The sequence below is a fragment of the Pseudogymnoascus destructans genome (genome assembly GCF_001641265.1).
Source record: "Pseudogymnoascus destructans isolate 20631-21 unplaced genomic scaffold scaffold_4, whole genome shotgun sequence".
Lineage (NCBI taxonomy): Eukaryota > Fungi > Ascomycota > Leotiomycetes > Thelebolales > Thelebolaceae > Pseudogymnoascus > Pseudogymnoascus destructans.
The window spans coordinates 544,788-568,115 of NW_020167523.1; the positions used below are offsets into that span (position 1 = coordinate 544,788).

The window sequence follows — 23,328 nt, forward strand, 5'->3', positions numbered from 1 at the left end:
ACAGATGGGAGGAATATAACCAGCGGCCGGCGGTGATCATAAAACGGGGAACTTAGGCATGTGGGTTTTGTCCCACCGTGAGCCAATTCCATCCACCCAAATTAATTTCCCCCTTCCTTCCCTTCCTTCCCTTCCTTCCCTTCCTTCCTCCCTCCCCCTTTCCTTTCCTTCCCTTCCCTTCCCTTCCCTCCATTCCCCTCCTCCTCCTTCCACCAAACAATCCCACCGCTGACGGCATGACCCCCTAGCCCGCAATCTGATCGTCGCGCTACTACGACGACGTTATCGTTGCTAAACCTTGGTGTTGTTTGCTCGTCCCACCGAGTACTCAACTACCGCCGTTGCTAAACTTTGGTGCTGTTTGCTCGTCCCACCGAGGACTCAGCTACCCTTGCGCCGCCTTGAAATAATTTCGTCTCTGCATCTCGACGACCTCTGTTTGCTGCTAGTTTCCCACTCCCGATCCCTTGGGCAACACTGAACCGTACTATTCATCGCTTCTTCTGATGTTTGGCCACAAGCTAACAGCTGTCAGCACAATCCTGTATCCCAATCAATGCGCTAGCGCCTTCAACCAAAAGCTCTCCCGGCTCAATCGCGACGCGGAGCCGGGCCGGTTATCTCCATCCATATCTACCTCGTCAGTTTTCTGCGCCCCGTCATCGCAACCCGCCTGTGCTCGAAAACTTCTGTCGCGTCGAAATACCATCCTCTACGAACAATTATCATTACAATTACAAATATACTTTGCTTTATTACCCCGCATAATCAGTTGTTGGGAGCCCTGGTATCGCTGTTTGTTTGTCGAGCGCGACTTGCCTTCGGGGAACAAATACCTTGTGCACTTCACTACAACCTCGCGGCTGTAACCTCGCGGCTAAGCGCAGACACATTTAATTTCTTCCGGATCAGTTCGCAGCTTCACCGTAAGCCTCGCATCGATCGTCACTGCGCGCATCTGGCCTCCATTCCAGCAACCGGCCATCATATCATTGAGCAACCGACAGTGCCTCATCTGTGTGCTTTGTTCTTGCAACGCTCGACGCCTTGCCCCACTTTCGTTCCATCTCTGACTGTGATCATACATTTACCACCGGTTTAGAAGTCTCGTTGTGCTGTCATTCGTTATAATATCCCGCATTCATCCAAACTCAAACCCGCCGGCACTCATCTACGTATAGACTGCCACCTGCTCCTGCAACCTCCCACGGCATCAAGGCGCATATCACACCAATTCGTTACCCTTTACAACGAGCTAGACGCTCATGCGGGGCTATACAGTCCTACCTATCCCGTTTCAAGTGGCCGAGAAATCAATGATCAGAGTTACCGACTACAGCTTCTAGAGTACGATATTCGTGGATACTAGAGGAGCTTGGCTTAACGCTCGAACGCGCGCCAAGCCAACCCTACCGGTCCACCAAGCCCAGCTCGGCCAGTTCACACGTAGGACGACCTATACCAGCCTACTGGATGCAGAGCGTGGAGATGACCGGCGCGAAACCGGGGCGACATCAACGACGACCAGCGCCGGGAGCCGACCATGTGAAGCATAGGAGGACGAGATCAGGATGCTTTACCTGTAGGAATAGACGTGTAAAAGTATGAACTCGTATACCATTCTCCAGTTCTGATGCTGACCACATGTAGTGCGACGAAGGCCGCCCCACATGCGAGAGTAAGTTGCTTAGGACTCACTACTCAGGAATTGGAAGCTGAACTGTGCAGGATGTAAGAAAGGCTCGAGAGAATGCTCCTATCCGGAAACAACGTCATCAAAGACTGGCAGCGCCGGCAGCTCAAAGGCTGGCCAGTCAAGTCTAACGCCACCATCCGACGAATACGACGATGAGGTTGATGTAGACCGCCTCGAGTCCATACAGAACGAAGATGAGGACCTATTCGATGCAAGTCAAAGCAGGAACACACTCGCTAATTCAACCCATACACTACAACAACAAAGTCATAGCCGTTTAAGCTCCGAGACGCCATCTCTGGTGCAAGATAAAGGCAGTTCGCCCTCCCCATCTACCGAAGGATCCATAGGATATAATGCTCACCTGCATAAAGCTGATCAGAGGCTGGCGAAGCCTTCTCGTCTCCCCCCGACCAATGACGGAGGCAAGCCTGACTGGTCAGGCCTGCCCCGCGATCTACAGTTCTATCTCGAATATTTCGTCGCGAATGTCACCCATCACCACTATTATTTCAAGAAGGATGCAGGGAATTTCTTCCACACGACATTTTTACAAGCAGCACTGCGGAATAAGTCGCTGTTGTATGCTGTTGTTGGATTTTCCGCGTTTCAGCGCACGCTCCACAATCCAGAAGGGAAGATACAGGACTTCCTACAGTACTACAACAAATCTGTTCAGCTTCTATTGAAGTCGCTGAGGCGAGGCGAAGGGAGAAATGTTCATACAATGTATTGCATTTTGCAACTCGCAACCATAGAGGTAACGATTGCTGTCCCTAAGACGAAACAAGGCTAACAAATGTGTAGGAATATCTAGGAGACTGGGTAAATCTTCTGAGTCACCAAAAAGCCGCATATTCTATTTTGACCAGTCTCATGACGCCTCAAACTGCCATGGCGACGGATCTCAACCGGGTGCTGCTCGGCTGGTATGCCCGATTCGACGTATTCGCGGGCCTTATAGGCGGCTTCAAAACCGTGCTTTCCCAAGAATGGTTTACAGTCAAGCTGCAATTCTACACCCACAAAGTCCAGACGGAGCCAGACAATATCCTCTGGAAAATCGATGAGACGGCTTCAAAAATCAATATCATAGCTATGGAAATGTCGGTCCTGTTTGCGAAAATAAGCAAAGGCGAGATCAGCATTGAGCAATTCAATTTTGAGAACGAGATGATCGCAAAGAGGATCCGAGAATCCATACCCAACATGGATCCGGCGCTCCACGACTCGAGGTATAAAGTCACAGATTTCACTGGTGCACGACCTCTAGACCCGGAAGATATTGTGAACCCCTATGAGCCAGGACTCATCCAAGAGGGCGTCCTCTGGCCCATCAACATTTGCAAGCTCGATATATATGCGCTGGATTTGATGCGACTGGTCCAGACCGCCCAAATCCTGCAAATCCAGACGAAGGACGAGGAGGTATTTATCCCCGCATTCCAAATCTGCCAAATGTTCGAAGCCGTCGAATACTGGCCACGAAGCCCCAAGGGCGCCATCCTGTCTTGCCTGGCCAGCCTCGGGATTGCAGCCATCGCACTTCCCCGCGACCAGCGTCACATGAACTGGCTGCGGAGGAAATTCACGGTGGTGGAATCGAACGGGTAAGAGAACCCTGTCTTCACGCGGAGATGGACACTGACTTTTGATAGATACATCTACCCCGTTACATTCCGCGAACGCATATCTGAGTTATTCCAGGATCCGACGTGCATGCAATGGTGGCTCCCGAACGGCGAGAACTACCCACCGACCATCCGCTCGATTCGAAGCTTCGTCGAGGAGCGCACGTCGACGCCGCGCGACGAGGTGACGGAAGATCTGCGCGATATGAAGGTCCTATTTGGCTCCCTTAATCTCGAAGATGACAAGTCGAAATCAACGCCGTCGGACTCGGCTCTGGCAGACAGCAATAGTCCGGAGTGGATACAGCCTAATTATATCAGTGCATATACGACAGGGACAGAGGATCATAACGCACCGCCCAATTCTCAACAGCAATGGTTTGGCATCGAAGGCTTCCTGATGCAAGATCCCAACGAATACAGGCCATCATAAGCCTATAGGGCAATCTGGACAGCAGTTGCGATACATCAGAGTGCTGATCCCGGAAGGGTTTTATTCTGCAGTGTGCCAGATTCAGCATATAGCCCTTATCCCAAGGGAGAAAGCCACATGGATATATGTTCCAATTGGAAGCGGTTGCGGTTTTGGTTACGATGGACGTGTAGTATTGGTTAAGATGCAGTGGCAACAAGATGCGAAGACTCTTGGCAATATCGGAACCAAGACAGAAGGTAATATCGACGATAACGACTAATAAAATAGCCTGGGCAACCGCGACAACGGTTACAATAATACTGGGTCGATAAGAAAACTGCCATATAGGCCACGACGGATGGGTAAAGGATATATATATTGGGACTGCAGGGTCGTTTTGGGCCCAGGGATATCAGGGAGCGGATTTCCTTCCAAAGGATAGGAAAAGATTTCGGGGGCAAAAAGTACACGACACTCTCCAAGGGTTGAGGATTTTTGTGCGAAGACTGGAAAGTTGCTTGAGTTTTGGAAAGTATGCGTAAAGCTCGTGGCGAGCGTGCATTAATTATGATTATAAAGGGCGGATGCCACCATAGTTGCTGGCGTCAGAATAGAGCGCTTGAGCCACTCACTCTCGCCTTACTCCTAAATTTAAGAAGAGGGAAGATACTCATTGAACCACTTCACTGCCCCGTCTAACGCGCTATCCCTCGCAAATTTGACAACTGGATCGCTGAGATCACCGCGCACGCTGCTCTTTGTTATTTCTCACGCGATGAGGAAGGCGCTGACTGGGGCGTACCTGAAGCCATGGAGAGTGCCCGCATACGTGGTACACATCCACATCACCCCACCTTCCTTCAACCTATCCTCCGTAGCCTTCCTCTTCTCCTCGGGCAGAATATCATCCTCCTCTGCGGAAAAGATAGCAAGTGGTTTCCAGACCTTGACTTTTTCCCATCCGCCTCCCCTTTCTCCGACTTATCCCCAGCTGGCCGGCCCAACGCTGACACCTCGTCCAAAGTAAAAAAACTCGGGTGATTCACCACGCCCGCCTCGATCTTACCCTCCGCAGGCAATCGCATCACGTACCTCCCACCAAAACAATACCCAATAGCACCCACGGGTGTGGGGGTGGATGGAGGGGAGGGTGCAGCAGGCCATCTTGGTGGGTTGGGGGGGTTAGGTGAGGTGAGTTTTGAGATGGGGTGGAAGGCAGGAAGGTTGAGATGATATGGAGAGAGAAAAATTAGGGTTGAGAAGGATATATAACTTTCTCATATGTGGTATGGCGGGGTAGCGATGAGGGGTCGTAGGCACCACCAGCTGGATATCCCTGCACCTGCACGCCCTTTAATCTAGATCGTTGCTCACGCTTGCGAGTGATTGTCCTATAATAGTCGAGTTAGTGACAAGTAGAGAGCGATTGAAGGATTGTGGTTATAATTATAATGGTTATATTCACATATTTTGTGTTTTTTTTCCTTCAACACTTGGGACGTGTATCGATATGAGTGGGACAATGCTTGTGTGACATCACCCCGCGTTGGTTTTAGCGTCGCAACTTTCGACCCCTCCCGCTGTCGGAGAGCCCTGCCCCAAATTTATTAACGAAACCTCAACATTGTAATTCTTTCCCTCGTCATTGACTCACCATTCTCACCTTCTCAACCTCCGAAATCAACCAAATAGTATAGGGATACTACCGCCCCTATGGATCAATTACCTGATCCGACCATCGACCTCGACTGGTCCGGTTATGTCGGCTCAATCCACGAGCGCTTCCGCGCTGCCGCTGAGTCACACCCAGACCGTACCTGCGTGTTCGAGACGAAATCATCCACGAGCCCCGAGAGGCGCTTCACCTACCGCCAGATCTACGAGGCCTCGAATATCACCGCCCGCTACCTCCGCGAGGCCGGCGTCACAAATTGCGACGTTGTTATGATCTGGGCCCACCGGTCCGTCGATCTCGTTGTTAGTTTGATGGGCACCTTGACCGCCGGAGCGACAATGGCAGTCCTGGACCCCGCATACCCGCCGGCGAGGCAGCAGATTTACCTCGAGGTCTCGCAGCCGCGTGCGCTGATCAAGATTGGCAGTGCGACTGACGAGAATGGACCGCTGGCCCCGGTGGTGCAGAAGTATATCGACGAGCAGCTTAACCTCAAGACTGTGGTTCCTGAGCTGCGTCTTCTCAACGATGGAACTCTGTCCGGAGGCGAGGTTGATGGCAAGGATGTATTCCACAACGTTAGAGAGCATGCGTCGACGCCGCCTGATGTGATCGTGGGCCCGGATTCGAACCCCACACTATCATTTACCTCGGGAAGTGAAGGTCGGCCCAAGGGTGTCCTTGGCCGCCATTACAGTTTGACCAGATACTTTGGCTGGATGGCTGAGCGCTTCCAGCTTTCATCGGAGAGCAAGTTTACTCTGCTTTCTGGTTTGGCTCACGACCCGATTCAGCGCGATATCTTCACACCGCTATTTCTGGGTGCACAATTGCTGGTCCCTTCAAGGGACGATATCCAGCACGAGAAGCTTGCCGAGTGGATGCGCGAACACAAGCCTACGGTTACTCATCTCACCCCGGCCATGGGTCAGATTCTGGTTGGAGGTGCAACGGCAGAATTCCCGTCCTTAGAGCGTGTTTTCTTCGTCGGTGATGTGTTGACGGTCAGGGACTGCCGCGCCCTAAGACGACTTGCTATCAACGCCAACATCATCAACATGTACGGAACCACCGAGACCCAGAGAGCAGTCAGCTACTATGAACTTCCGAGTCGCGCTAAGGATGCGGATTGCTTGGAGAAACTCAAGGACACAGTCCCAGCTGGAAAGGGTATGGAGAATGTCCAGCTCCTGGTTGTGAACAGGGAGGACCGAAATAAACTTTGCGGGGTTGGCGAGGTCGGCGAGCTATACGTCCGCGCGGCCGGTCTTGCCGAAGGCTATTTAGGGGATCAGACTCTGAACGAGACGAGGTTCTTGATGAACTGGTTCGTTGATAATGAGAAGTGGGTAGAGAAGGACAAGAAAGTAAGCAAGAACGAGCCGTGGAGGCAGTATTACAAGGGGCCTAGAGATAGGCTCTACCGTACAGGTGATCTCGGACGGTACTTGGAGTCGGGTGATGTTGAGTGTACAGGTCGTGCAGATGACCAGGTCAAGATCCGTGGCTTCCGTATTGAGCTGAACGATATCGACAGCAACTTGAGCCAGAACGTCTTGATTCGGGATTGCAAGACGCTTGTTCGAAGGGATCGTAACGAGGAGCCGACACTGGTCAGCTATATCGTGCCAGAGCTGGCAGAATGGCGCCGTTGGCTAGCTGCAAGCGGAGTGGAAGATATTGAAGACGAGGGAACTGAGATGGGAACCGTGATTGTCTACGCCAAGAAGTTCAGGAGAATGACGACCGAAGTGTGGGACCATTTGAAGGCTCGTCTGCCGGCTTACGCAGTCCCCACGATATACATCGTTCTTAACAAGCTTCCACTGAACCCTAACGGCAAAGTTGATAAGCCGAACCTTCCGTTCCCCGATGTGGCGGAGCGCACTGAAGACGCATCCGAGGAGGACTTGAAGAACTGGGAGTCTCTTACGCAGACTGAGCGGACAGTAGCCCAGAAATGGGCTGATCTTATTCGCGGCTTTAACCCAAAGACGATCAGACGCGACAATGGCTTTTTCGACCTGGGTGGACACAGTCTTCTCGCACAACAGTTCTTGTTGAACATCCGAAAGGAGATGGGCGCAGAGGTGTCTATTAACAGTCTCTACAAGTTCCCTACCCTGTCTGAGTTCAGTGCCGAGGTGGACAAGAAGATTGAAGAAGCACGCAGTGGCAAGGCCGCAGCAGCCGAAGAGACCGACCTTGCTTACTCCAAGTCCCTGGAAGAGCTGACGCACAACCTGCCCGCCAAATTCCAGACGGCAGATCCACAAGCACTTGCCGATTCGGAGAACATTACAGTCTTCCTCACAGGAGCTACTGGTTTCTTGGGTTCTTACCTGGTCAAGGATATTCTCACACGGACACGCCGCAGTGTCAAGCTCATCGCACACGTACGAGGTGCTAAGGATTTGGCAGGTGCGCTTGATCGTCTGCAGCGCTCGCTTCGCGGCTATGGCCTGTGGAGAGATGAGTGGGCGTTGAGACTCAGCTGTGTTGTCGGTGACCTGGCCCAACCCCAGCTTGGAATCGATGATGCGTCCTGGAATACTCTAGCAAATGAGGTCGATGTCGTTATCCACAACGGTGCCACTGTCCACTGGGTGAAGAGATACCAAGATATGATGGCTGCAAACGTCATCTCGACTGTCGATGCGCTGAGGCTCTGTAACGAAGGCAAGCCCAAGCAGTTCTCCTTCGTCAGCTCCACCAGTGTTCTCGACACAGATACCTACATCAAGCTCTCCGATGATATGATCCGTACAGGTCAAGGAGCTATCCTTGAGTCCGACGACATGATGGGCAGCAAGACTGGCTTGGGCACTGGATACGGACAAACGAAGTGGGTATCTGAGCAACTTGTCCGTGAGGCAGGGAAGCGCGGTCTCTCCGGCTCCGTTGTCCGCCCAGGTTATATCTTGGGTGACTCCGAGACTGGTGTCTGCAACATCGATGATTTCCTGGTGCGTATGCTCAAGGGCTGCATTCAGCTGTCCGCACGTCCCCACATAATCAACACCGTCAACGCCGTGCCCGTCAACCACGTCGCGCGCGTCGTCGTTGCTGCCGCATTTAACCCCCTACCAAACGGCGTCCACGTCGTCCACGTGACGGCTCACCCCCGCCTGCGCATGAGCGAATACCTCTCCATCCTCGAGTACTACGGCTACAAGACCCCCGAAGTCAGCTACGCGGAATGGAAGTCGGAGCTTGAGAAGTTCGTGTCCGCCGGTACGCTTGAGAAGGATCTCGAGCAGCACGCTCTGATGCCACTGTACCATTTCTGTATGGATGACCTGCCAGCGACGACCAGGGCGCCGGAGCTGGATGATCGGAATGCGATGGCTGTGTTGAAGGCTGATGCGGACCGCTGGACTGGTGTGGATGAGGGAGTTGGATATGGTATTGGGAGAGAGGATATCGGACGGTTCTTGAGGTATTTGGCTATGATTAAGTTTATTAGCGAGCCGTCGGAGAGGGGCAGGCCGTTGCCGGAGATCGGGGTCGATGCCGCGCAGATTGGCGAGATTGGAGGACGTGGTGGAGCGGCTTAAGTGGCTCAGGGAGTTGAGCCTGCGGGAAGTTTAAAGGGGGAGCGGCTGGGATGGTCTGGAATCATCGCTGGAAAAATGATCTCATTGAATTAAGATTATATGTCCTATACTCGCGTCATGGCAATAAAATAGGAAATAAAATACGGTGATTTATGTCTGAAGTCTTCTAGCTCTTGGAAAATAATTGTGAACGGACCTAAAGGTCTCGTAAATATATCCAGATAATAAAATGGACACTGCTTATCATCTCTTTTACCAGCAAGGGCTCTTCCGAGTCCTCAGAAGACCAGGCACAGAGCGAAGCACCGCATCTTCAAATTTACCTAGATACAGCAATTCTACTTTATTCTTCGATGGCTCTCGTTCAGGATATACGAGCTCGGGAATGTTTTCCCGAGGTACTGTCTTTTATTTCGTTAGTATTTCGTCCGACATCGACGAGTTACGTCGTTGGTGTGTTGCAGTGGAGCTATAATATTACCAAAGCTCAAAAAACATGCGAGAGCACCCTTTTCCGTAGTCAAGGCTGATGTGCAAGCGATGGCAAAAGTATGCAATTTTAATTTAAGCTGGCTTCTAGTGGTGGGACTTTCTTGCAACGCGGGAACCCCGCAACGCGGTAACCCCCAAACCCAAACCCAAATTCAACCCCAACCCCGCAACCCCGCGACCCCGCAGCTCGGACCAACATGCAGGAACAGAAAGTGCCATGCCGCCCTTCTATCCGGACCCCGCACGATAATCTCGGTCTAGACGACGCCGAAGATGGGCGATCTGGAGAGGGCTGATGCACTTTCTTCGTCAAAGCGATGGAATTGCCTTTTCTGATTCGTATAAAATCAGGTCCCTGCCCGCGACCCCCAGAAGATCGCTGTACAGGTCAACTCGGACAAGGAAATGGCGCAGAGAGCCGCAATACCCTAATTTTGTCCAGGGAGGTTCGTAGAATAGAAATAGGAGACATCTACAGTTAAGTTTGTCGTAGCCCTGGCTTTCCCAGTTACTTCATTCGACTGTGGTTTTGCATGAACAGCGCGCCTAAAAATGTGGTCGTCAATCCCAACTGTGCTAACTCTATTACTGGCCGTATCCGGCTCAGTAGCTACCAAAGACAAGGACCACAGAAAGAGCTGCATAGTCAAGAGCGGCGGCAGCAATGCGACTGACGATGCGCCGGTAATCTGAAGGCGTTCAAGAAGTGTGGTCATAAGGGGAGGGTCGTTTTCGAGCCGACCAATGTTGAAGGAGGAGGTTGCTCAGACTGATTGGTTGGGCGTGTGGCTCGCCAACCGAATCGGGTTGCGGACCACCCACAAATAGTTCTGTAGATAGCTTCACTCAAAACAACAATACAACACATATTCCAGTGAACTGTTGTTCAACTCAACTTGATGACTTATACTACCGCTGCAAGTGATATCATACACTTCAACAACCAATTACTACGTTAACTCGGTCATGAACATTGACTAACTCAAGGATGTTGATGTTGATATCTACGACACTCTTCTGGTATTTCTTCCCGGGAGGTTTGATACGGCCTTGAGGTGCCTAGATCGCTGACAACTAGTCTCACTTAGTGGAGTACTGATATCCAATACTGGCTCAACAACTCCATGGATGTCGGATACCAGAACCAGTCTACTGCATTGATAATTGGCGGTGATAATGTTCGCATCAACGGCCATGGGACCGGAACGTTCGATGGTAATGGCGATTACTGGTAGCAATGGATCAGAAAGCAGCCGAACACGTCCAACTACCCCGGCCAGCCACATGCTGTGACTTTCGGTAACCTCACCAACTCGGTCGTCCGTGGTCCCACATTCCTAAGGAGCCAGATGTGGTATGTAACTAGCCGAGTGATATCCCGAGTGGTGCAATGGTATAAAGAATTGAAAGCGTCATTGTACTAATATTATTCGCTCTAGGACTATGTCTCTCATCTACTCCCACAATGTCTTGCTTGACAGCATTCTTTGAGTTTCCATAGAGAGGGGCGGCGGGAACAATGTACTAACTGCATTGCCACATAGCCAACACCGATGGAGCGGATACCATCCGCTCGTCTCATATTACGTTTAACAACTGGACCGTTTACAACGGAGATGACAGTTTGTCGATGAAGGCCCATAGCACCGATATCACCATCAAGAACTGCAAGTTCCACAACGGCTTGGGTATCGCGATGGGAAGCATTGGGCATTACAACGACCAGTATGAGACCATTGAGAGAGTTACGGCCGAAAACATCGAATACGTAAACACACTTCATGCTGTGAGTTCCCAGCACTAATATCGAGACATATGCGGATGAAAGGTCTAACACAACACCATAGTTTTATATTAAGACCTGGACGGCCGATCAGAACGGCTACCCACCTAATGGAGGCGGGGGTGGTCTCGGATGTAAGTTCCTCTTCCTTGTTTCTCGGGCCCACGTATTATTTAGGAAATACTACTAACACATCAACCTCCCAGTCGCATCCGGCATGAAGCTTACGTATCTGACCACAACTTGTTTCCGGGGTGCCGCCTTCGCCATCTCACAGCGTCCTCGATTTTCCGGTGCTCCGGGCGTGGGCAATTGCACCAACTCTGAGTTCCAGGTCCGAAACATGGAGATCGACGGCCTCTACGGCGATAGCAAGTCAGCGAGGGTGGCGAGTCTGCAATGCAGCGCCGTGGTGCCGTGCACAAATATCACGATGGTCAATGTTGGGTTGCACCTTACTAACGGCACCCCTGCTGCGCAGTACCTTTGCGGTAATATTGCGAACCCGAGCAGATTTAACTGTACTGGCACGCCTTGCGTTGGGGGGAGTGCTACGGGGGAGTGTTAGAAAACTAACAAAGGCTGGTGTAAAGCAAAAGGGGCGATAGACGTAGAGATGTGAGCTGTCTACGGCCAATAATTTTAGTAGATATTGTGCTGCCACTTTAAAAAGCTTTAGTCTAACTTCTTTACTTCCTGATTCAGTACGACTGTAAATGTGAACGGATTGGATCTACCCCATAGGATACATACCGAAAAGAGACGGTGAAATACTCTCCGGCTAAGAAGATGGAACTACTACTGTAGAAGTCAAAACTAGAAAAGTGATCGCCATTATTTGAGAAGTAATGCCAAGCTAATTACGGACAGCATTCGCCCGAACTAGGTTGAGTGTCAACCAACACTAATTTAGTCTTTTGAGAATGCTTGTTGAGTCTAATGTAGTGGACAAAAGATAATCCTTGATCTTGGAGTGTTAGAACACAGTCTCCTAGGACCTGTTTAGAGTAAGTCTGTCCATTAGTGGAAAGACCACAGTACATTTAGCTTTGGCGTTTTTGCTCTATGCGACCCGATAGCGATAACGTGACCACTACTACCCTGCTCGCCAAGAGCACTCATCTTTGCAATGTACATACCTTACCAGGCCCAGCCAAAAGGGCGGCAAGGAAGAAGTGCGAATGTTATCTCAGCGCTGCAAGCTTCTCAAATTGGGAACATACACGGTAGCATAGCCCAGCGAGATAAAAATGCAGGGCCACCACGATCTCCAGAGTATCACCGAACGTCGGGTCTGCTATCATCGGACACGATTGACGCGTGTAGCAATTTCTTTTCCGCCGATCTCTACTCTACGCTGCCGTGCTGCAACGGGAGATGTTGGACTATTCGGGAGATATTATGAGCACTACGAGTACTACTGAGACTTATTACCTTATTGTATCATTTTGTGCCTTTATTATTATTCAAACAGGAAGTGTCCATCATACCGCTTCAAACCTAGATGAAAGTCTATTACAGTCAGATGTCGGCTACGGACAAGCTTTGATTAGTGAAGCACTTGAAGCTCGAAGAAGTGCCCGCCCTCTGATACAGCCCTCAGTTCAGGAACAAGGCGTGGTTCTTTCTGCGAGAGGCGACGACACTTTACATGGCTGGCATTCTAGAAGGGAATGCTCAGGGGTCTTTGGAATGGCACACTTTCTGCGTGTTCCGTCGACTGACTCGTGAGCCTTGATGAGCACGTTAGAAGTTCCGCCTGTCCATCTCTCGATATCACGGGTATCCAGAGGATGAACCTGCTTGTTACTCAGCAATGGCTGCGACTAATTGTGTGGCAACTTTCCAACAAACTAGGATTTCTGTCTAGTGTATCGACTCATGAATCATGTTCACGACTTTGAGGTGAGTGTATATGAGTGCGAATTAGAGACGATGGACGCTTGTCATATTAGATTATTTGAGTACCTCGGCAATTTATAGACCTGAATTATTATCCTTCATAGAAACTGGTTTGTAAGAAACAGGAGAGACCTTGGGCATTTGGACGACCCCGTCCGCCTAATGTAGCGCCTGGCCGAGTTTGAGTGCTTCGTGTTGCAGGTGACTGTGCGGGACTTTGTTGTCAATCAGGGGGGATCTGGTCCCCCAGCGTGAGCCATGTCAAGGGCATTGACATCGTCAGCGAAGACGAAGTCAGGTTCTCTAGTAAGTTCTGGGTAGGATAGGTGGTGCACGTGAGAAGACGCATAATATCACGTGCTGTGGACAGGAATGCAAGTCGAAGCGCGTGACTTCGCGACTCGTGCGTCACAAATTGAGCGCGGATGGACCGCGTCAGAAACCACTTTACGCGTCGACGACATCAGCATTTTTTGATATCAGCGACATTTTTTGCGGATTAGATCTCGTTACTTGGCGATTTATCCCAATCCTTTGTCCCTGAGAGCCTGTTTCTTCTCTTTGCGTGCGTATTAAGTTCAAGGACAAAGCGGATTGGATTGTGGAGCGCGTGTTACGTGTGTGACAATACTGGCACTCACTTGCTTTGCGGCGCGGAAAAGTTAAGCTTTGAAAGGAGGCCTGTGGGTGATATAAGAAGTGATTTTTCGATCGGAGACGGCTTCAAAAATTAGGGGCTGAACTGTGCGCTTGCGAACGAATCCTCCATAGAAACGTTCGACTAAGCTTTGGAATAATTCCACCAAGGATCACCCATTCCAGCACTGCATGCGCTGCATGAAGATATACGAATATATCCAAACTTGCGAGGGTTGTTGATTTCTAGCGTCACAAAGCATTTGCATGCCAGAGCCTAGCCATGGCCCCAAAATCAACGGAAGATGACTCGATGGAGTCTCGGACACCTACAACAGCGCCGTCCTCCCCACCTGACGTCGGAGTGGAAGAACCGCCGGCAACCAGCAATCTTCTCAATGACGAGCAGCTGAAGCAGATTGGTGCCGAGGAAAAGAAGGCCCATCTGCAGAACAGACGAACAGAGCTTGCCCGCCAGAAACGATTGGCGGCAAAGAAAAGTCGTGTTCTGGGCAAGGAAGCTGCAGAGGCCAAAGCACGCGAACTAGACGAACTGTTAGCCAAGAGTGCGGCATTTTCGAATATTCTCACGAAGAAGACGCAAGTCCTCGGTCGAGTCGGGAGCGGCTTCGATGGGAAAGCACTCGGCGAGCATGATTTGGAAATGGCTCAGCAGCCGAAGATCATGAGCGGCGGTACGATGCGCGACTACCAGCTCGAAGGTTTGACGTGGATGTATGAGATTTGCGCGCAGGGCATGAGTGGCATCCTGGCCGATGAGATGGGTCTGGGAAAGACCATCCAGACGATATCGCTTATTGCGCTGCTGCGAGAAAAAGAGAAATATCTTGGTCCTCATCTCATTGTTGCGCCGCTTAGCACGTTATCGAATTGGGTAGAGGAGTTTCAGAAGTGGACGCCGACCGTGCCGGTTTTGCTATATCATGGCGACCCAGCGAAACGAGAGGAGCTAAGGACGACAAAGATCACTAAACATCTGGAGAACGGCAGGCCAACGTCAAAGTTTCCGGTTGTGTGTACGAGCTATGATATTATATTGAGGGATAAGAATTACTTGTCGCATATTAACTGGGAGTTTATCATAATTGACGAGGGGCATCGGTTGAAGAACTTCAACAGCCAGCTATTCCAGGAGTTAAGGAAGTTTACGTCAGCTACTAGGTTGCTGATTTCGGGAACGCCACTACAGAATAACCTCAAAGAGCTCTGGTCCTTGCTCAACTTTCTCCTCCCAACCGTGTTTGTGGATTGGGAAGCCTTCGAGTCATGGTTTGACTTCAGTGATCTACAAGACGAGGAGGGGACAGAGGAGTTTATTGCCGACCAGAAGAAACAGGAGCTTGTGAAAAAGATACATCTAGTTTTGCAACCTCTCTTGCTACGCCGTATCAAGGCCGATGTGGAGCATATGCTTCCCAGGAAGCGCGAATACGTTTTATACGCACCGATGACGGAGCAGCAGACCGAGTTGTACGATATTCTATCGGATAAAAGCCAAGATGCTAGAAAATATCTGGAAAACAAGGTCGTCGAACGCATTACAGGAGCAAGAAACGCATCTAAAGGGTCTACAAAAACTACAACTAAAGCCGCAAGATCAACAGCACCACCCAAAGTTGAATCTGACAGTGAGGAGAAGGTTCCCCTTAGCGTCTCCATCCGCACTCGCAAGGCAAAGGCAGAACTCGAGCAAAAACCAGCCACACGCCTAAATGCGTTTGAGATGATGATGGTTGGTAAGAAGAAGGCAATGCCGCCACGGACCCCATCAAAAGCCAGTCTCAAACGCAAGTCCTCAGATGATAGTATTGCGTCTTCTGCCAAAAGCATAAAGTCGAGCCGCCAATCAACGCCAGCCACAGCCTCTAAGTCGAAACCCAAGCGCAAATCCTACAAGGAAGCAGATGCCTCCGATGAGGATAAACTGAGCGACGACGAATTCGAGGCCAAATTGGCTGAGGAGCTGGCAGAAGCTGACATAGCTAGCTCCTCCGATTCCGACGACGAATCTCGCGAGCTCGCCAAAACCCTCGAGATGGCAAAGCGCGAGATTGCTACGAAGAAGCTTGGCAACCCGCTGATGCAGTTGCGCCTTGTATGCAACTCACCCCACAACTTCTACAACCCCTGGTCTGCAGACTCCAAGATGCCCATCGACGAAACCCTCGTCTCCTCTAGCGGGAAAATGCTCCTTCTCGACCGTCTGCTCAATGCACTATTCGCCGCAAACCATAAAGTTCTGATCTTCAGCCAGTTCAAGACCCAGCTTGACATACTCGAGGACTATGCGCGGGACCTGCGCAGTTGGAATGTATGCCGCATCGACGGTGGCGTGGCACAGGACGACCGACGCCAGCAGATCAAGGACTTCAATGGGGACCCCGAACATCGGCTATTTCTGCTTAGCACGCGTGCTGGTGGACAGGGCATCAACCTCGCGAGTGCGGATACAGTCGTGCTATTTGATAGCGATTGGAATCCGCAGCAGGATCTACAGGCTATTGATCGCGCGCATCGGATTGGGCAGACACGGCCAGTGGTTGTGTTCAGACTTGCGACGAAGGGGACGGTGGAGGAGGAGCTGTTGATGAGTGCGGATGCGAAGAGGAGGCTTGAGAAGCTTGTTATTAAGAAGGGGGGGTTCAGGACTATGGGTCAGAAGATGGATAATAGGGAGGATTTGGATGAGGCGGAGTTGAGGAAGCTGTTGTTGCGGGATGGACAGGTGTATACGTATAAGGGTGGTGGTGAGATTCTGAGCGATGCGGATCTGGGGGTCTTGTGCGATAGGAGTGAGGATGCTTATATAAGGGCGGAGCAGGGGCTTGGGAATGCGGAGGGCTTCAAGATTGTGGAGACGAAGGATGGTGGACTGCTGGTTGGAGGGGAGATGAAGTGATAAAAATGAAGCACAGCTTCTACGAGTGCTTGCGAGGGGTTTTATACCAACGAGTTACTATTGGTAGTGTGGAGTATATATGAATTTAACGAGCTGAGGGCCAATGTAAACGCAAAGGTAGCATATGATAAGAAGTAATACTATGAACCTAAATATATACTATGAATCCCACGCTGCACCACGGCTACCATGAAAAATGACAATTCTGTTTTCTCAGTCCCAAAGAAACGGATCTAATGTCTGTGCCGGAGGATGAATGATACCAGCGACCAGGTTAGATTTCGGGCTAAGTGATGTAGGTCTCGAGACGGCCCAGTTAATTTGTAAGTGATTCTCCGGTGGGCAAAATTTAAGGAGCGAAGGGAAGTTGATAGGAGCGAAATAATCTTTCTGGATCTTCTGTGTGTTATCTTCAGTCGCCGTGCTTTTGAAGCTGTATAATTCCCCTGCTCCGCCCATATAAGCATCCTCACTCCTATCGCACAAGACCCCCAGATCCGCATCGCTCAGAATCTCACCACCACCCTTATACGTATACGCCTGTCCATCCCGCAACAACAGCTTCAACTATTGATTAATTATCCTTTTACTGTCTCCTTGAGGTGCTGGAACTCGGGAACTAGCTTATGATAACTCTAAAGAAAGCGAAGCTGTCACTGGGTGTTTAATGCTTTCGATGTGTTGCTGTCACCGATTTGGGAATGCTACCAATGTGGTGCTGTCACTGCCTTGACCTTCTGGGATCTTGTTTGCTTGATGTTGCCGGCTCCACAAGCATTGTTCGTCTTCTCCTGATTCTTCCTGCGCCTTAAATAAATTGCCTGTTGCGTTGGATTGAATTCGTCGAGGTTCAAAGTGGAGCGAAGGTACTTCTCTGCGCGTGCAATAGTTGACTTCGGCCTGCATCTCGAGGAGTAGCTTTGCCATTGCAGACTCGGCATCTCCTCGATTTCGCGGCCCTGACGCTAAGTTGGCAAATAAGGTGCTTTTGTTCTTTATAAATAGCCTGGGCTTCGACTTGCTTTCTATTGAGCAAGTCGAACCCTATCCCATGGTGAAGTAAGAGATGCTCCCGTCATACTCGAGGGGGATGCGGGTTTGGAAACCCCTGTCGTTTCACCATGCCATGCCTACCCTACTACAATACAGTTTACATCTACGTATAATGCATCTCTTTCAGGGCATGAGCGTGACTTCATAATATAATAATGTCTATCAACGTGTTGGCCCTTACGTATCCACCACCGGCCCCTCTATCCCTATACTCTAAACTCCAGTCGTTTTGAGATGATCATAATGTACAGTTCGGCATTGGGCCATCCCTTTCATAAGTGGGTAAATCATTCCTACTTCTTATCCTTATCCTCCTCTTTCACTTGATCTTGCTCATTCTCATTCTCCTTCCTGGCCTCCTGCTTTGCTCGAATGTCATTTCGAACTTGCCATATCGCTCTTTCGATCTCGGCGTGCAGCTCTGGCATTTCGAGAGCGTTGGCGATGAGAGTGCTATCACCCTCCTGAAGCAGCATTACTTCATGCGGCAATTGGTCTTTTAGGAGGGGTGCCGAGGAATCTGCTGATTTGGGCGGCTTGCTACCGAGAGAAACACTGCCACGGGTGGCTCTCATGATGCCAGGCGCGTACAAGGTATCCAAGATTGGCGAGACTGTGGGTGCGATGAGTTCTTTGTTGATGAGAAATTGGATGTGTTTCGACCCGGATAGGGCGCGCCAATGTGACCATGCTCTATAGACAAGATAGAAGAACGGCAGGTTGGGTATCCTGTTGAATGTTAACAGATATTCCAGTAGCCTGGGAAATATTGACGTACACTGGGAGGAGAGCCACCGGAGCAGTTATAGGCATTCCAACAAAACAGTAGACCAGCCTCGATTTGTGCAGAGACTCCCTCTCTGTCCCAAGCCTCCGGAGCAGCTCGCTGACCTCATTTATAGGGATGACTCCTGATGGGAAAGAAACTTCGACAGTCGCCTGCCCCGCTTCCAGCTCTTGTGCTCTCCGGCGCGCTGACAACGGCGGTATCGACTTCAACCCCCATTCTTCATATGGTATCTTCTTAAGCGCCGCGTTTCCCCAGTCCACGACCTTCTTCCGCCATCCCGAGTCTTTTGTCTCCCAATCTGCCCATAATTTCGCAGCTCTAATAGTGCCTCGGTCGATAAAGGTGGGGTGGTCGGAGATGCTCACGTTCAGGCGCCTGCAGTATAACAACGTCCGTCGGTTCGAGATAGGGAGCAAGTAGAGGCGCATCGCGAACCAGAGGTTCGATCGCGTTGTGATGGGTTTTGTGAAGCCGTAGGTTTCGAGGTCGACTTGGACTGCGCGTTATCGCAGCGGCGACCTTTTTGGCCTGTGTGGTGTCGCGAGAGTATCGGTGAGCTTCTTAACGTATCATATAGTCAACATTGTCGCGGTATTCCAAACATGCTGCAAAGAAGAGTTATATGTTGATGGAAGTGGGAACAGTCCAATGTCTGACCCTGGCAGCATTTTGCCTTCCTTCTCAAATTGCTGGGGTGGGTCAGTGACGGCATCGCTCAAAGTTAAAAATGCACAGCCTTGGGACAACCGGCGGTAAAATTACAATACAAGGTACTGCCGCCGATGAGAGATGAGCCTCGTAGTTCTAGACTACAACTCTGTTGGGTACCACCAGCAACGGCCAACTACACTCATTTACTAACTATCTATTCTTATATCTGTTGATTCATGAGGCTTCTTGTCTGAGCCCCTCACTTTTAGCTTCAGGCCGGTCCAGAGGACCTTGGCCGCAGCTGTCCGTGGATCAACGGAGCCCCCATCAACATCAACATGGCAGCGTCTGACAGAATGGCGCTGCCAGAAAAGGACGCCCTCGTACCCAGTCCAAATTTACAATGCCATCACCTTATGTCCGAGCCACCGTCGGGGCAGTTACCTGAGTCCAGTGCCTTCGGTTACGCGTCGTCAACCACGGCGACTCATAACTCTAGGAGGTACTCGGAACGGCAACGCTCGGATTCTGATCGCACGAAGGTCTCATACATGCCGAAGGTGTCTGAAGAGTCCGAATCTCGAGGCACTCGGCCCACCGGCCATGGCGCAGTTAGATCTCTTCCATGTAGGAAACTATCGGCTTTATTGACACACGATATGCTAACGGCTGCACAGCATGGATAGACTCTGTCGAGATATACAATGAAGAGGACGACTCTAAAGTTACCGACCGACTACTCGCGCAACCCACGCCTTCAGTCGCACCACAGCATCCCTACGCTACAACCAGAGCCGAGAGGCCCGTCTCCAAAGACGGCTTCGTCGACTTCGACGATCCCACCGAAGCCGCCAAATCCGCGCCCGAACGCACCCTCTTCGGGACCACGCGCGAGCCCGTCAGGGGCCGCAAATGGGACCACGCGCGCGACGACGACCCGGTGATCCTGCAGTACCATGGTGGCAACGCACAGCACTGGTCGGGCTTCGTGAAGGCTTCGATGTACGGGCCCGGGATAGGCGAGGAGAGCGAGACGGTCGAGGCGACGTTCCTCGACGAGCAAACACCCGGATATGCACAGCCGTGGCGGGGGGACGCGCCAGGAACAGACCCGGAAAAGGCAATTGGCTTGCTCCATAGCAAGAAGAAGCGCCTGCAGTGGTACGAGCGCATCCAGCGCATCATCCTGATGCATCCGCTCGTTCCGCTCGCCTTCCGCCTCACCGTCCTCGCGACTTCGACTATTGCTCTCGGCCTCTCCAGTTCCATCTTCCATCTTACGCGCACGAGCCCGTTCAATCAATCGCCCTCGGGCATCATGGCCATTGTGGTCGATGTTATCGCATTGCCGTATATTGGGTACATCACGTGGGACGAGTATACAGGCGCCCCGCTCGGGTTGCGTAAGCCGAAAACCAAAATGCGCCTCGTGCTACTGGATCTCTTCTTTATCATCTTCGAGTCTGCGAATCTCTCTCTTGCGTTCCAGGCTATCACCGATCGCGACGGCGCATGCTCTACGAAAACGGGCGAAGAAAACGCGCATAATAAGGATACGAATCTGTGTGGACAGGTGAAGACGTTGGCGGCAATATTGTTTATAGCGCTGGTGGCATGGGGATTGACGTTTACAGTTAGCATTCTCAGGTAAAATATTTCACGACGTCCTATAATGTTCTCAGAAGCTAACATAGCCGCAGGTTGGTGCAACGCGTTGGCGGGCGCGACGAGAAGGATTGAACATACAGCCATTTAAGGTGCTATTTTTTTGGGGCATGTTAGAAACTACTCAGTGCATGGAGTACCAGCAATTTCCTTTTGTTTTTCGTCGGCACGGCGTTCGTTGCATGGTTGGCTGGATGGAGGGGAGGCGGGGAGAAGTGCGACACATCTGGGATGGTTGAAACCATTTACTGGGGCAGCGTCTGTGTAAAGATTTCTTGGACGAAATTATGCCCGATATCATAATCATTATATTCTTCATACTCATGGGAAGTTACCCGGAGACGCCGTCTGTGATTGAGCATTTGGGCCGGATAGTGGATGGAGCGAGAGGCTGGGGATCTCTCAGGAAGTAATCATGTATATACAAACATGGCTTTTATATCCACAATCTATAGCACTGTATATACTACAAGTTTTTTTTTCTTCAGACTCTCCAAATCGCATCCGCCATCTTCACAACCTGCCCCATCCCCACCGCATCGTGCACCCGCACGATATCCGCACCCCCCTGCACAGCCGCCACCACCGTAGCTGCTGTCCCCCACACTCTCTCCCTCGCCTCCTTCACGCCCGTGATTCGACCCACAAAGCGCTTCCGTGAGCTGCCAACCAGCCACGGGAAGCCGCGCAGGCCAGGCCAGTCGCGTAGCTCGCCCAGCCTTCGTAGAATCTCGAGGTTCTGGTCCTGCGTCTTTGCGAACCCGATGCCGGGGTCGAGGATGATGCGCCAGCGGCGCACGCCTGCTGCCTCAGCGGCTGCAACGCGATCGAGCAGCTCGGCCGCGATGGTGGGGATGAGACCGTTGGGGTAGGTGGCTAGGGAGTCCATGGTGGAAGGTGTGCCGCGCATGTGCATTAGGCAGACTGTGCAGCCGAGGCGGCCGAGGGTGGGAAGCATGGCGGGGTCGAGGAGGCCTGCTGAAACGTCATTGATGAGGTCGGCGCCGGCGGCGATGGCAGCTGAGGCGACGGGGGCGCGGAAGGTGTCGATACTGATTGTGACGTTGGAGCCGAGGGGGTGTGCACGAATAGCGGCTATGGCGGGGAGAATGCGGGAGGTTTCGAGGTCGGCGGTGACAGAGGGGGTGTTGGGAGCGGTGGATTGGCCGCCGATGTCGATGATGGATGCACCACCGCGGATGAAGGTGTCGATTGTTTCGTCCAAGGAGGCGCTGGTGTGAAGGCCGCCGTCGGAGAAGGAATCGGGTGTTAGATTGAGGATGGCCATTATGGAGGTTTGGCGATGTGGGCGGAGGGGATAGAGGGTTGAGGCTGTGTTAGAGCCAAGTGGCGTGCTGGTAGACATGGGTTGGGAAGACGACGGCAAGGCATTGAGGTAGTCCAACGTGATTTTCCAGGGTTTTGATGGATGGATGGGTTTGTCTGGGATGAGTCTGATATAGCTGATTAGACATTTTCTTGCCATGCAATGGGTTAAATATACTCAGCGAGGGGCCTGAGAACGAATTCGCGCTCAGGGATGCCAATGTGCGGGACATCGAGCCGCTTGTGGTGTATGACTTGATTATCGTACAAGAGGATATCCAAATCGATGTTGCGAGGTCCCTTGTCAATGACCTTGTGACGGCCCATGGAGTTTTCAATGTCTTGAAGCTCATCTAAGAGTTCAAGGGGCTCTAATGTAGTTTCTACCTGTGTACTGTCAGCTATATATTCTCATACAGACCTCGTTCTGTCCACGTGACACGATTTCCATAGCAACAACAAAAAAAAAAAAGCTTCTCACTAACCTCGCAGGCGCCATTGATGAAGTTATCTTGATCGAGGACGTACATGGGCTCTGTCTCCCACAGATTGCTCGTCCTTTTCACGGTAATGCCACGTGATGTAAGGGAATTGCAGGCCTGTTCGATCATCCCAATCCTATCCCCCATATTACTTCCTAGGGCGATGTAAGCCGTCTTTGGCGGCTTAGCGGCCCTCTTGGCTGCTGATTCCCCATTTCCGCTATTTGCACAGCTATCCGATGTCATTTGAGACCATGGCGTTGATGGAACGCTGCTCAGAGAGCCGCGGCTTCTTGTGGGCGACGCCGAGAGCGAGATCCGTCGAAAGCTGCTATTGCGTCGCAGGTGATGCGTGCTTGGTCTGCACGCAGAATTGGCGGCTGTACGAAACAGCTTCATTGACGCAGTCGCTGCCGAGATGCCGGGAAATTATATACATATAATATTTTTGTATAAACGGCCGTTGTTACATCGTTTTCGATGGAAAGAGAATCTCTTCCCCATAGGCCAGTTGATAGTTGATAGTGGATAATCCACTAATTGCTGCGTCACCCCGCGTTGACCCACACTACTGTTTTGGTGCCTAGCTAAATGCATGACTAATCACAAATATACCGAGGCATTTGCTCAAATTCGGCTCCAGCACTTTGCCAC

At 51.3% G+C, this 23,328-nt stretch overlaps 9 protein-coding genes across 9 annotated transcripts; 5 read left to right on the top strand and 4 right to left on the bottom strand.

Annotated features, from left to right (window-relative positions):
* Positions 1 to 1,473: 1,473 nt before the first annotated feature.
* Positions 1,474 to 3,760, top strand: VC83_01909 (uncharacterized protein; the record flags this gene model as incomplete). Its single annotated transcript, XM_024465581.1, has 5 exons — positions 1,474 to 1,602; positions 1,651 to 1,678; positions 1,729 to 2,456; positions 2,504 to 3,306; positions 3,355 to 3,760. The coding sequence occupies 5 exons, from the start codon at positions 1,474 to 1,476 to the stop codon at positions 3,758 to 3,760; spliced, it is 2,094 nt and encodes a 697-aa protein (XP_024326516.1).
* A 633-nt stretch (positions 3,761 to 4,393) lies between these two features.
* Positions 4,394 to 4,906, bottom strand: VC83_01910 (uncharacterized protein; the record flags this gene model as incomplete). Its single annotated transcript, XM_024465582.1, has 3 exons — positions 4,394 to 4,493; positions 4,545 to 4,656; positions 4,867 to 4,906. 3 exons carry the CDS (start codon positions 4,904 to 4,906, stop codon positions 4,394 to 4,396), a joined length of 252 nt encoding a protein of 83 aa, XP_024326744.1.
* Positions 4,907 to 5,455: 549 nt separating this feature from the next.
* On the top strand, positions 5,456 to 8,974 carry LYS2 (putative NRPS-like protein biosynthetic cluster; the record flags this gene model as incomplete). The annotated part of the gene is made up of 1 exon (XM_024465583.1): positions 5,456 to 8,974. One exon carries the CDS (start codon positions 5,456 to 5,458, stop codon positions 8,972 to 8,974), a length of 3,519 nt encoding a protein of 1,172 aa, XP_024326745.1.
* A 676-nt stretch (positions 8,975 to 9,650) lies between these two features.
* On the top strand, positions 9,651 to 11,817 carry VC83_01912 (uncharacterized protein; the record flags this gene model as incomplete). The annotated part of the gene is made up of 6 exons (XM_024465584.1): positions 9,651 to 10,150; positions 10,454 to 10,486; positions 10,555 to 10,681; positions 11,011 to 11,252; positions 11,314 to 11,383; positions 11,456 to 11,817. Exons 1-6 carry the CDS (start codon positions 10,019 to 10,021, stop codon positions 11,815 to 11,817), a joined length of 966 nt encoding a protein of 321 aa, XP_024326746.1. The 5' UTR covers positions 9,651 to 10,018.
* Positions 11,818 to 13,579: 1,762 nt separating this feature from the next.
* VC83_01913 (uncharacterized protein) lies at positions 13,580 to 16,877 on the top strand. Its single transcript, XM_024465585.1, has one exon. The coding sequence runs from the start codon at positions 14,071 to 14,073 to the stop codon at positions 16,705 to 16,707; it is 2,637 nt and encodes an 878-aa protein (XP_024326747.1). The 5' UTR covers positions 13,580 to 14,070; the 3' UTR covers positions 16,708 to 16,877.
* Positions 16,878 to 16,920: 43 nt separating this feature from the next.
* VC83_01914 (uncharacterized protein) lies at positions 16,921 to 17,634 on the bottom strand (the record flags this gene model as incomplete). Its single annotated transcript, XM_024465586.1, has 2 exons — positions 16,921 to 17,274; positions 17,416 to 17,634. The coding sequence occupies 2 exons, from the start codon at positions 17,632 to 17,634 to the stop codon at positions 16,921 to 16,923; spliced, it is 573 nt and encodes a 190-aa protein (XP_024326740.1).
* A 419-nt stretch (positions 17,635 to 18,053) lies between these two features.
* On the bottom strand, positions 18,054 to 18,978 carry VC83_01915 (uncharacterized protein; the record flags this gene model as incomplete). The annotated part of the gene is made up of 2 exons (XM_024465587.1): positions 18,054 to 18,489; positions 18,539 to 18,978. 2 exons carry the CDS (start codon positions 18,976 to 18,978, stop codon positions 18,054 to 18,056), a joined length of 876 nt encoding a protein of 291 aa, XP_024326741.1.
* A 561-nt stretch (positions 18,979 to 19,539) lies between these two features.
* On the top strand, positions 19,540 to 21,340 carry VC83_01916 (uncharacterized protein; the record flags this gene model as incomplete). The annotated part of the gene is made up of 3 exons (XM_024465588.1): positions 19,540 to 19,828; positions 19,879 to 20,848; positions 20,902 to 21,340. The coding sequence occupies 3 exons, from the start codon at positions 19,540 to 19,542 to the stop codon at positions 20,939 to 20,941; spliced, it is 1,299 nt and encodes a 432-aa protein (XP_024326742.1). The 3' UTR covers positions 20,942 to 21,340.
* An 8-nt stretch (positions 21,341 to 21,348) lies between these two features.
* On the bottom strand, positions 21,349 to 23,188 carry FOL1 (trifunctional dihydropteroate synthetase). Its single transcript, XM_024465589.1, has 3 exons — positions 22,678 to 23,188; positions 22,371 to 22,579; positions 21,349 to 22,320 (listed from the first exon to the last, which is right to left on the bottom strand). Exons 1-3 carry the CDS (start codon positions 23,071 to 23,073, stop codon positions 21,351 to 21,353), a joined length of 1,575 nt encoding a protein of 524 aa, XP_024326743.1. The 5' UTR covers positions 23,074 to 23,188; the 3' UTR covers positions 21,349 to 21,350.
* Positions 23,189 to 23,328: the final 140 nt, after the last annotated feature.

Bases quoted from the DNA above. Each gene is read 5' to 3' on its own strand.
- VC83_01913 (XM_024465585.1), top strand. From the start codon at position 14,071: ATGGCCCCAAAATCAACGGAAGATGACTCGATGGAGTCTCGGACACCT.
- FOL1 (XM_024465589.1), bottom strand. From the start codon at position 23,073: ATGAAGCTGTTTCGTACAGCCGCCAATTCTGCGTGCAGACCAAGCACG. The intron at 22,580-22,677 runs GTTAGTGAGAAG...GACAGTACACAG, and splicing joins TCATCAATGGCGCCTGCGAG to GTAGAAACTACATTAGAGCC. The intron at 22,321-22,370 runs GTATATTTAACC...CAGCTATATCAG, and splicing joins GTTCTCAGGCCCCTCGCTGA to ACTCATCCCAGACAAACCCA.